This window comes from Schistocerca americana, chromosome 3 (genome assembly GCF_021461395.2).
Source record: "Schistocerca americana isolate TAMUIC-IGC-003095 chromosome 3, iqSchAmer2.1, whole genome shotgun sequence".
NCBI lineage: Eukaryota > Metazoa > Arthropoda > Insecta > Orthoptera > Acrididae > Schistocerca > Schistocerca americana.
In genome coordinates, this window is record NC_060121.1 from 231,180,320 (window position 1) to 231,192,771 (window position 12,452).

The window sequence follows — 12,452 nt, forward strand, 5'->3', positions numbered from 1 at the left end:
TAGCGACTGGAAAGAAGGGTCGTAGGACAGATACACACAATTGTAGCCTAACATCGTTGATGTCAGTTTGTTGTAGAATTATGGAATATGGCTTACCCTCGTGTATTATAACGTTTTTGGAGAAAGAAAATCTCCTGTATAAAAATTATCATTGATTCCGCAAACGGAGACCTTGCAGAACTCGGCTGTCTCTGTACAGCCATGAAATCCACAGCGCTGTAGACAACGGCGCTCATGTTGATGCCGTGTTCCTTGACTTCAGGAAGGCATTTGACACCGCCTCGCATTGCTGGTTAATGAAAAACATGCGAGCTTATCGAGTATTGGACCAGATCGCGACTGGATTCAAGACTTCCTTGCAAATAGAACTCAACACGTCGCTCTTAACGGAACAAAATTGACAGATGTAAATGTAATTGCCTGAGTACCCCAAAGAAGTGTGATAGAACAGTTACTGTGTACAGTGTACATAAATGATCTAGTAGAAAGCGTCGGAAGGTCTTTAACACTGTTCGCAGATGATGCGATTGTTTATAAGAAAGTAGCAATGCCAGAAGACTATCGGTTTGCAGAATGACTTGCAGAGGATTGATGAATGATGCAGGCCCTGGCAGTTCACCCTGAACGTGAATAAATGTAACATATTTCGCGTACATAGGAAAAGAAATCAGCTACTGTACAACTACACTGTTCTAGGCCCGTCAGTCTGGAACCGCGTGATCGCTACGGTCGCAGGTTCGAATCCTGCCTCGAGCATGGATGTGTATGATGTCCTTATGCTAGTTAGGTTTAAGTAGTTACAGGTTCTAGGGGACTGATGACCACAGATGTTTAGTCCCATAGTACTCAGAGCCATTTGAACTAACTACACTGTTGATGACAAACTGCTGGAAACAATGACTTATAAGGCTCTTGTGTTACCATAGGATCCTTTCCAGGTATGATTTGTGAAAGGTATAGAGAAGATCCAATGAAGAGCGGCGCGATTCGTCACGGAATCGTTTAGTAGGTTACAGAGGTCCTCAACAACCAGTGACAGACACCAAAGAGAGGTGTTACGCATCAGGAACAGTCTAAGCACATTACTTCCGAGGCTTACGTACAATAATTCATCCCACGCGCCGTTCGAGAGTGGAGCAGGGTATGGGAGGTCAGTTAGTGGCTTCAGAAGTACCCTCCACCACACACCGTTAGGTGGCTTGCGGAGTATGATGTTGATGTAGATGCCTGTTTCCAGAGATTGTTAGGAAATCATGCAACCAAACAATTACAGGTCATTCCACATATTTATGCGTAGAATATTACATTTGCGTATGTTGAGGGTGAACTATTACTAGCGTCGATCCTCTGCAGGTCTTTCTGCATTTCGATACAATTTTCTAGCGTTGTGACGTCATTCTATAGGGCGTCATTCGTCAACAGTGGAACGTTAGCGACGTTACCAATTATATGTGTTGTAAACATTAATAGTCCAATAACGTTCCCTTAGGATATTCCTGTATGCATGAAAATATCTCTCCGGTAAGTTCGACGTGTCGTTTGTGTTTGTGAGGTTCAGTTCAGTCACAATGCTGGTGAGATAATGTGTTCAATATGCAATACTGCCGAACTGTATCGAACGCCTTCCGGAAGTCAAACAACACGGCATCAACCTGGGAGCCGTTATCCTCCTGGGTCTCGCGGACGAACAGGTTTCACAATATCGTTATTTGTGGAATCAGTGTTAGATTCCTAAAGATGAGTTTCCCGGTCACACCCCGTGAAACCTGTGCGACGGGTTGCGCCAAGACCAGGCAGTAACCGCGCACTGCATATCGAAGATTTCTGCAACTACGATCGTTGGCCGAGAAAGTAGCTGTTGGACGGGGAGCAGCGGTACGCGGAGTAATATGGGACGGCCACGCCCTGTCGTTTGCGTCATGCGCCAGTTGCCCAGCGGGCACCACAAACCTGTTACCTTGCCAGTGCGGGTGCCGGCTTTTGCACTATTTCTTTCACCACTGCGGACTACCGTTGTCAGAGAAATGTACCAGGAATCTGCAGTCTAACTGTGTCCCCTCTGTACAATATAGTTACTATTTGTGATTTTCCATTTCACTAAAACTTATGAGCGGGTCTCTTTAATCTTAAAGTGGCGTCATTGCCACGCAAACCGGATGTCCTGGGTTATAGTCCCACATCGTGCATGGGAGTTGGTTTCAAATGTGTCGTTTCTATGTGTGACTGTGCATAGACGAAAACCAGTGGTAGAAATGCGTATGCATGCGTGCTTAAGATACATGATACAATTGGGAAAAATAGAAAATCAGTTGTAGTAAGTTTACGGTGCATAACGATTATATCAAAGAAATGCATGAAATCTCAACAACAGTGTTGGCTAGATGGCAGATCATAAGTGGTTCAATAATAATAATAAAAACCGTGAGTCTTTTATTTTTAACCTTAGCTGACAAAACCGCCATTACCCGGGTATTCATTTTACCAGTTTTCTATTAAAAACGGAAAAAATGAAGTGTAATAAGCAGGACAGTTCCTGTACGCAGGCGCGGCTGTTAAGAGTATCTGCAACGCGATTTTGTAGACGTTCTATGCAACGCTTCTTCATAACTGTGTAGGCAGCTATTGTTTTCGCCTACAGCCGTTTGCGCTTCGCAGTTGAAAGCTGTCAGAAGCGCTGCCCGATGTCCAAAATCGACTCGACTGAAGGAGTGTCTTAGTAGTAAAGAATTGATCTATTAAAACTCCATATATGGTGTGGAATGTTTTCACATATCTTAGTGCTTATGATGTATCTCCCGAACTGTGGTTTAGCCGAGCTACACCTAATTCTGTTAAGGCTCTTGTGGCGTTTTTATTTTGTTGGCGTATTTGTCTCACAGAATTGAAATTGAGACATGATAGCAAAATATGTAATACGTTCCTTCAGCTGTAAACATTTCTAGAATTTACACGAAAAACCGCTGAAAATAATAGAGCAGTGGCGAAACGTTTTCGGGAAATAGACACAGTATTGTGACTTCATAAGACAGTCTCCTCGGACTGAACTTATCTGCCTTTGTGGCAAATCGTAAAAATTAGAGTAGAATAGAATTACAAGTGGTCTAGTACTTCAATACTCTCCAGTCAACTGAATGTCTCAATAAACAGTAGAAAGTTCTCATGTCGTATATTGCACATTCATACTGCAAACCAAACATGGTGGCACAGTGGTTAATAGATTGAACGTACAACAAGAAAGAGTAGATCTCAATTTCCTCCTGGTTATTCTGATGGACGGTGTGGCGGGGAGAACGGCCGCGTCTGGCCCCTGCAGTGCGGATACCGTAAACTGCACTTCACACTTCCGCGAAAGCAAGTTACGTACGAAAGTAAAAATCGCTTAAATGCTTTTCGTGAATGAAATTGAAATCGTCATACGTGTTGATATGTTTAATAATGATCCTAGCTCCAGTAATTACGTGCACTTACCGTAAGGAAAGGAAGTTGTGGTAAATACAGTTAAGTGCTCCACGGTACTGCAGCTAGCTGATCTTGGCCGCAGCCGAAAGCTAATGACTACCGACTGAAGCCGTCCGATTTTTACCGACTTCGACCAGTTCAGGCACTAGGAAGCTGCTAAATAAAATTTAACGTACTGTATGATGATTGCTATCTTGCCAAAACGGGTAAAGCGAAACCTGGGACGATTCGTCTAACGAGGCAGTTACCAATTCACTTCTGGATCCGTCTTAACTGAGCTACCGTGCCGTTTTTTACCAGAACTATACGTATGTTATTGGGCAGAAAAATGAAGGAAATTGATTATGGGCGATCGAGAGAGAGAGAGAGAGGAGAGAGAGAGAGAGAGAGAGAGAGAGAGAGAGAGAGCGCGAGCGACCGCGCTATTGCTGCCTACCGGAGCTTCCCGCATGACAAGCCTTTGGTGTGAAAGTAACGGCCTTGCCTCCCAACTCCGTCGTCGTATGGTCTCAAGGACCTCGAGCGACCGTTCGCCGACTTCTTGCAGCGGAAAAGTGGAGCTGCTTGCCTGTCGTTTTATGTCGTAACTGTTGCTGGACTGGGCGTGGTTCCTGGAGTCACAGCTGACCTCCAACTAAGCAACGGGCGCTGGCATAGTTCAAAATGCGGTAGCTGGTAGGCATGGCGTGAATGTTATTGCGACCCCTATTTTACTTCAACACTTGATGCGAGTCGCATGTTGAGCTTAGACGCCAGCACTGTCCTTGTGATTAGTTGAAGACTGACAGGTCCACAGATTTTCTTATCTTGTCCTTAGGTAGATAGCTTCAAAAGCTATGGGATGTATACTCAGTATTAAGGATATGTTCCAAATAAAAAAAATTTCATGCGAGAACAGCAGCATTGCGAACGCAAAATCAGCATTGTTCAAAGTCATCAAAAATCAAATTGAGAATGTCCATACATCACGGTTTGGAATTAAAGAGGAAACAAAGTGATTTTGCAGGATAAATCGTATGAGACGTTAATTCAGGTGTATAGTCACATGACAATTCATGTCAATAAGCGAAATTGTGAAGAAACTATATACCCCATGAAGAAAGAAAGCTATAGAACAGTGACTTGATGAGGCTGTTATAGAATAATGGACCATTTGCAACACTTGAATGAAATGATGCAATGGAATAATGAGTATGAAGTCAAATTATTTTCAAGAGCCCTAGATGATTTTCTCATATTCATATACTATGAACTGAAGGACGAATATTAATTAATGGGTTGTAGCTGAACCACCTTCGGTTTGCAGATGATGATTTACTGTTCACAGCAAGCACAGATAAACTCTAGCAATGAATTGAGGAACTTAACACAGTAGGTTCAAAAATATGAATACAAATAAAGTATAAAAAGAGGAAAAAATTAAGATAGGTACATCTAAAAGAAAATAGAAAAAAATAAACGGTGAATTCATAAATAGTTCATGAGATTTTGTATTTACAGCAATTGAAGACAATGACTGGATTAATGGGAAAAGAGTAAAAACAAACTGTAGAGCTTGTAGTATCATGAGCTGTTTTTTAGTATACTAAGCTGAGTTTACCATTATGTCTAAAGAAAGAAAAGTTTATAACAAGTATGTTTATAAGTTTTGACTCGTGCCAGTGAGATGCGACTTTAAATGTAGAAACCTTTACTCAATGAGAAATGGGGGGATTGTGTTTGGGATTACTAGGAAAAACAGGAAAACAATGGATAAGAGAACAGGTTGCAGCGAAACATATAATTATGACTGTAATGAAACAGAAATGGAGGGGATACTACATACACTGTGTGATCAAAAGTATCCGGACACCCCCAAAAACATAAGTTTTTCATATTAGGTGCATTGTGCTGCCACCTTCTGCCAGGTACTCCATATCAGCGACCTAACTCACAGACTTCGAACGTGGTCAGGTGATTACGTGTCACTTGAGTCATACGCCTGTACACGAATTTCCACACTTTTAAACATCCCTAGATCCACTATTTCTGAAGTGATAGTGAAGTGGGGACATGCACAGAAAGAAAAAAAAAACGCGTACATGCCGAACTCGTCTGCTGACTGTCAGAGACTGCCGACAGTTGAACAGCATCGTAATGTGTAAGAGGCACACATCTATCCATACCGTCACACAGGTATTCCAAACTTCATCAGGATCCACTGCAAGTACTAGGACAGGTAGGCGGGAGGTGAGAAAACTTGGATTTCATGGTTGAGTGGCTGCTCATAAGCCACACATCACGCTGGTAAATGCTGAACGACGCCTTGCTTGGTGTAAGGAGCGAAAATGTTGGACGATTGAATAGTGGAAAAATGTTGTGTGGAGTGACGAATCACAGTACACAATGTGGCGATGTGATGGCAGGGTGTGGGTATGGCGAATGCCCGGTGAACATCATCTGCCAGAGTGTGTAGTGCCAACAGTAAAATTCAGAGGTGGTGGTGTTATGGTGTGGTCGTGTTTTTCATGGAGGGGACTTGCACCCCTTGTTGTTTCGTGCGGCATTGTCGCAACACAGGCCTACATTGGTGTTTTAAGCACCTTATTGCTTCCCACTGTTGAAGAGGAATTCGGGGATGGCGATTGCATCTTTCAACACAATCAAGCACGTGTTCATAATGCAAGGCCTGTGGCTTAATGGTGACATGACAATAACATCCCTGTAATGGACTGGCCTGCACAGAGTTCTGACCTGAATCCTATAGAACACCTTTGAGATGTTTTGGAACGCCAACTTTGTGCTAGGCGTCACCGACTGACATCGATACCTCTTCTCAGTGCAGCACTCCATGAAGAATGGGCTGCCATTCCCCAAGAAACCTTCCAGCACATGATTGAACATATGCCTGCGAGAGTGGAAGCTGCCATCAAGGCTAAGGGTGGGCGAACATCGTATTGAATTCCAGCATTACTGATGGAGGGCGCCACGAACTTGTAATTCATTTTCAGCTAAGTGTCCGGATACTTTTGATCACATATTGTATACCCAGGTGAATGGATATTAGATGGGCCAAAGAAATTCATTGCTTTATGTAGAGAGGAAAAGACTTGAGAGGCAGCGTAATTGAAGGTACAGTTTGGCTTCATACAGCTGAAACACTGTAATGTGTGGAAACGTCAAGAGGAGGCCTCTATCCAGCAGTTGGTGTCTAATGGTTGATGGGGAAAAAATCTACAAATATCCTTTACCCAGCAGTGGGTGTCAGATGGCTGGTGCTGGTGGTGGTGGTGGTGGTGGTGGTGGTCATATAGTATAAAAGTATCATCTAATTTGATGCTCAAAAAGTTTGTTGTAATGTAGTGTTCATCACAAGCATATTTAATTTTTGTTGGACTAATGCCAGAACATTACTTATCATAGGTCTGCACTTCATTGTTTGTGTTTTGATGCCTTTTGCATCTGATGCATCAATTATTCATTTAGTTTCATGCATCATATGAAACAAACACCAGATACACGGATTGTCATAACTGATTCCCAGCAAATTGTCATAACTCAGATGCATGTTCGCAGAATTTCGACCACTTCAGATGGCTGGGCCATGATGATTTATTTTTTTATAACACCTCTGCTCACATTTAATTGATACTTTTTAAAAAGCTTTAGAGGCGAATGTGAGAATCTTTTGTTTCATTGAAACCCACCTAAAATGAGAGTATGAAGCAGCCACTGACAGGAAAACCCTTGACTGCGAGGTCGCAAGTTCAGTCTGTAGTAAGGCTAATTTGAAACTGTTGTGTTAACAATTATGACAGGAAAAATATTAGCTGCTAATGACTGCATCATGAGGACACCAGAAAATCTGTTTCTGGGAGGTGTAGAGTCCAAACTTCTATATGATTTATGTATGGCACTTTGCAAAATGGACATTGTCATCATTCAAGAAATGTTCAAAACAAACATTAACCTGCACTATGAACACTGAACGAAAAATCACATGCCACAATGACCACAGAGGTTCACACCATCAAGATCAAAGGTAAACTGAACTCCTTGAGAGTTTCAAACCATGCAGGACATTCAGTTAGGTCTGCTGTTACAGGATCCGAATAGAATCATTAACGGGGTGATGGTAACTGATGGAATGTGATGGCATGCAACTGAACATGAAACAGTTTGTCATGGAGCTTACCTTGAAACTGGCTAACCTGTAAGGCGTAGCTGCAGATAGTCCGATAATATGTTTTATAGCGTGAAAAAAAAAACAAACATCGAGAGGCAGAATTTGTCCAGCAGTTCTATGTGGTGTGAATTGCAGTGTCGCACACTTTGCAGAAGTGCTTTGAAGGACTATGATTTTTATAAGCAGACTAGGAATGAAGTTACTTTGATCAAATCTTGGTCAAATCAGTGCTCATACCATAGTTATAGTTCTCTTGTGCCCATTTTCCCACTCTTGCTTGCTGTGACGTGTCGTGACTGCACTTGCATGATCATGCACATTAGAAAGAATTGTAGGGGGGCAGTGCACTTCCACTTTCTCGTAGCACTATAAATAATGTTCCAGCCAATTTACCATCCAGATTAACAGTTTGTGTTATGGCACTGATGTTAGTTGATCTTGGTACATCTGTCTTGGTACCTCTAATTTCCAGAGTTCCTTTCATATGCATTTCCTCTTCTAATCACAGTTGGTCAGAGTTGAAAACAAATTTCTTACTGTATGATGTGATTAGTTTGTTTATCTCGTCTACAAATTTTCGGGCCAATTCCGCAGTTTGCTGTGCATTGTCAAGTTGACACTTTGTTTGAAATTTCTTTATGTTAAGTTTTTAATTCTGTAACACTGTTGGAAGTTATGCAACCACTGCTTCCTTTCCTGAAAATATTTCATCTAAGATTTCTTTCTCACTTTGCAAAAGTGGGTTACTTTCTGACAAAATATCAATGTCAGCAAATGTTGTAGATATAATGCAATGTTTGCTTTGATATAATGCAATGTTTGCTTTGTTTATTGTTGCCATTTCTCTGTTTTGTATCAACACCATTAGCACTGTAACACTGTTGTGAGTTGCTCATAGACTAAGCAGTTCTACTACACTCCATCGCCTCATGCTGTGCTCACAGTTGGATACCTCCAGTCTTGCCCCCTGTTGCCATTAGCACCCAATATTGTGGTTGCATGACAGTATATGGGACGTCAAATGCCATAAACATCATTGGCCTTTTGCGAGCTTGCACTTAAGGGATTCCTTGTGAGGCTTTAAGATGTCTTTCTGAATAGTTTAGTCAGGAGTCTACACAGCACATGTGACGTCCAAAGTGATCTGGTCATGTAAGGAAATACCTATGTCCATAAGTTTATCTAGGACTCAGCATAGGACTAAATTACCTGTGATACTATTAGTTTTAGCTTATTCACAGGGTTGGATGGCTGTAAAATGTATCAAATGAATAAGCAGTCAGATTAAAAGAAAACTGAATCTACTTTAATTATCATGTGTGCTTACTTGCTATTATTTCATTGTAATTATAGCTATTTGTTTCTATTGCAGGTTCATCGTTGACATTTGCACCGTGGTGTCAGTCGTGGAAGTGAATAATGGCACCCACATCATGTCGCCACACTTTGATCTGGTCTCTGCCAACAGTTGCCCTTTTGCTCACTTTCCTCTGGTACAAAAGCAGAAGAGGATCATCGCGAAGTGACCCAGGGGGGACGGCTAAAGGGACTCGAAAAGCCAAGAAGCAGGAAGAGAGAACCAAAAATCGCACATTGAGTTTGTTGGCTGAGGATAGTAAGAAAACAGTGAAGGAGGACATTTGTTCCACAAGTAAAGAACAACGAGTAATCAGAAAAGGTTCATCCACAACAGGAACAGTGGGTCTTGAGTTGGGACATCCAGAAGAACAACAAAGTGAAATTAATTTTGCTGCAAAAGTTATCGAGAAGCCATCTGTTGAAAATACTGTACCTCCCAGTGGAACGAACTTTTCCACTGATTCCAGTGAAATTATCTCGGTAGGAAAAAGCTCTCATGATTTAATAGTTGGAAAGTGTGATAACAGTGCTGATAATAAAAACTCGCTAATAGAGCTATCGGATACATCCAAACCAAGTTGTGCTATTAATATTACTAGTGACAGTAGGCTCAGTGCTGAAGAAAATAGTGGTAGCATAGAAGGATTGTTGGTGCACTGTGATCCAAAAGAATCAAACTTTGAAGTAAAAACGAACTGCGAGGGCGCTGTACTGCAAAGGGAAAGCTCTGAAATTGCTGTACCGACGGAAATAGACACTGCAATAGTTTTTCCACCGGAAAGTGACACACGAATTAGTGGACAATTGGAATCAGCTGCTGAGAGTGTTATATCTGATCCAAAGGAAATAACCTATGAAATAAGTAATTTACAGGAATCACTGAATGAGCCAGGTCTTGGGATAACTATCCCCACAGACGTACATACTGAGGTAGCTGTCCCCAAGGAAACAATCCTCGAGGTTCCTCCCGAAGACGAAACAATTTACGAAGTAGCTCTCCAAAAAGAAACGATTTACGAAGTAACTTTCGAAAAAGAAACAAACTCCGAGGCATCTGCCTCAGAGGAAAAGAATCCCGACATTACTGTGTTGCAGGAAACGGTCTCCGAGGTTACTGTTCCAAAGAACACAGTATTTGAAGTACCAGCTTCACAGGAAATAAACTCTGACATAATTGTTGCACAGGAAACGGACTGTGACTTAGTTGCTACACAGGAAATAACCTCCGACATAGTTTTTGCACAGGAAACTGACTGTGTCTTAGGTGCTGCTCAAGAAATAAACTCTGACGTAGTTGTTGCACAGGAAACGGAAACGGTCTGTGAGTTAGTTGCTAACCAAGAGGCTGACTTTGATGTAACTGTCCCACAGGAAGAGGACTCCAAAGTCATCATCCCACAGGAAACACACTTTGAGGTAACAGTCTCTCAAGACTGTCATCCTGGAAACACCATTGGTGATACCTATCATTCTGACACTTTCGAAAGTGAGGAGAATAACCTGAGTATTGGTAGTCAGTGTTCTGATTGTAGCCGTGTGTTGTATTCAAGCACATTTGCTGCAGGCAGTGAAGAAGTGATTTCTGCCACTGAGTGCAACGGTGCTGAGGACTTGCCCAGCAGTAATCTTACAGACAGACACACTGAAGAAGACACTATGCCAGAACCTGTAAGAGAGGACTGGACATTAGAGAAGAGCTCTGATATTCAGGTAGAGTCAACTTCTGAAACTCAGAGGAAAGATACAGATCAAACCTGTGGAGAAGATAACGAGTGTTCTCAAAACAAAGATTCAGCATCTGCACAGTCAGCCAGAATGCAGACACCTCCACCTGTAAAAGAAGTATCGGATGAGGCGGACACTGCAGCAACAGGCAGTAGCTGTGGTCTTGAAGGCAAGCTGGCTGCACTGGAGCTGGGAAAGGGTCGCGATTCAGCCAATCATAGCCCTGCAGAGGTTATGCTTGCCAGTCCATCGGCATCTAGCTACTCAGATGAGGTTAGTTACAATAGCTGTATGCTGCATGGGAACATAATTGGTATTCTTCTTGCTAGTTGTCATCAGTGGTATTTATAATTTTAAAGTGTCGTTTGTATCTTAGCATTACCAAATAAATTACTATGTTAAGTCTCAGCTACGAATGAAACACTAGTGCTCATAAGTGCCGGCCGGTGTGGCCGAGCGGTTCTAGGCGCTTCAGTCTGGAACTGCACGACCGCTATGGTCACAGGTTCGAATCCTGCCTTGGGCATGAATGTGTGTGATGTCCTTAGGTTAGTTTGGTTTAAGTAGTTCTAAGTTCTAGGGGACTGATGACATCAATTATTAAGTCCCATAGTGCTCAGAGCCATTTTTGCTCTAAGTTTTTTGACATGTGTATTGTAAATTTTAAGACTATCGATAATACTTTGCGAAACTGCTTTGGCATTCTTAGGTATCCAACATATCATCACCTCCTTTCCTTTTAACTTGTTGCAGCCACCTCCTTTTCTTTTAACTTGTTGCAGGATGTTGTTTCAACATAATGGTTTATCATCATCCTTCAGTATTATAACCCATTAAGTGTCTGAACAACAGATGCCTGCAGCACTGGATTGGAAGGGGAAGCCAATGCCATTCATGGCTCTTTCTCTCTCGTGCTGTGCTGTGCTGTGCTCTCTCTCTCTCTCTCTGTGTGTGTGTGTGTGTGTGTGTGTGTGTGTGTGTGTGTGTGTGCGCGCCTATCCAATTCAAGGAGTACATTTCTTTCTTTCAACTAGACTGATGCTGTATCTTTTCTATGTACATTTGTTCAGATTTACAGGTGTGTGATGTAAGACATGAGTAAAATTCTCTATGTAAGATAAGAGATCCTTATAGATGTTGACAATCATTCTTAGCACCTACAAAATTTGTCTTGATTGCAATATATTTATTAAACTTTGTTATGCACCATAGGTAATAGTTTTTAAAGTTTGTATACTTGGACTGCTTAGCCGTCATTTATGACACAGAAAACTGTTTCATTTTATCACCATTCCTACACCTGATCTTAATACTTATTTAATATCGAATAAGCTTTCTCACAGCTGTGAGAAGTTTTAGAAACAGTAAGTAAAGCTTATGTTGACGAATATCTGTATTGGCACTTCTAATATAAAGCAATAAATTATTAACCACTACTTATTGAAACAAACAAACAAATAAATAGAAAAGGATGTCTCATTAGTCCATCCCTCCTCTGTCCTCCCACAAATTATCTGGTTGTAGACGTTCAAGGATTAAAAATTTATGTTAGTTACATAGAAGTGAAAATGTTAGCTGTAGAACTGCACAACTGTTTAACAGCCTTCTGTATTTATAGGGGAAGATAACTATTTTCTTTGTAAGACAAAACCTAATTGATGAAATATAAAGCTACCAATAGGAGCAAAATAGCACCTATTTAAAGTAACTAAGTAAACATTTGTTTTCAACTAGCAGCTTTCTT

General features: G+C 41.5%; 1 protein-coding gene across 3 annotated transcripts in view; it reads left to right on the forward strand.

Moving 5' to 3' along the window:
- LOC124607417 (A-kinase anchor protein 1, mitochondrial) overlaps positions 1 to 12,452 on the forward strand; it is a 273,098-nt gene that overhangs the window by 234,329 nt on the left and 26,317 nt on the right. For all 3 annotated transcript variants that reach the window (XM_047139743.1, XM_047139744.1, XM_047139742.1), the window contains one exon: positions 8,997 to 10,981. In XM_047139743.1, coding sequence (XP_046995699.1) covers positions 9,044 to 10,981 — 1,938 coding nt within the window. In that variant the 5' untranslated portion in view covers positions 8,997 to 9,043. The remainder of the gene's footprint in view (positions 1 to 8,996; positions 10,982 to 12,452) is intronic.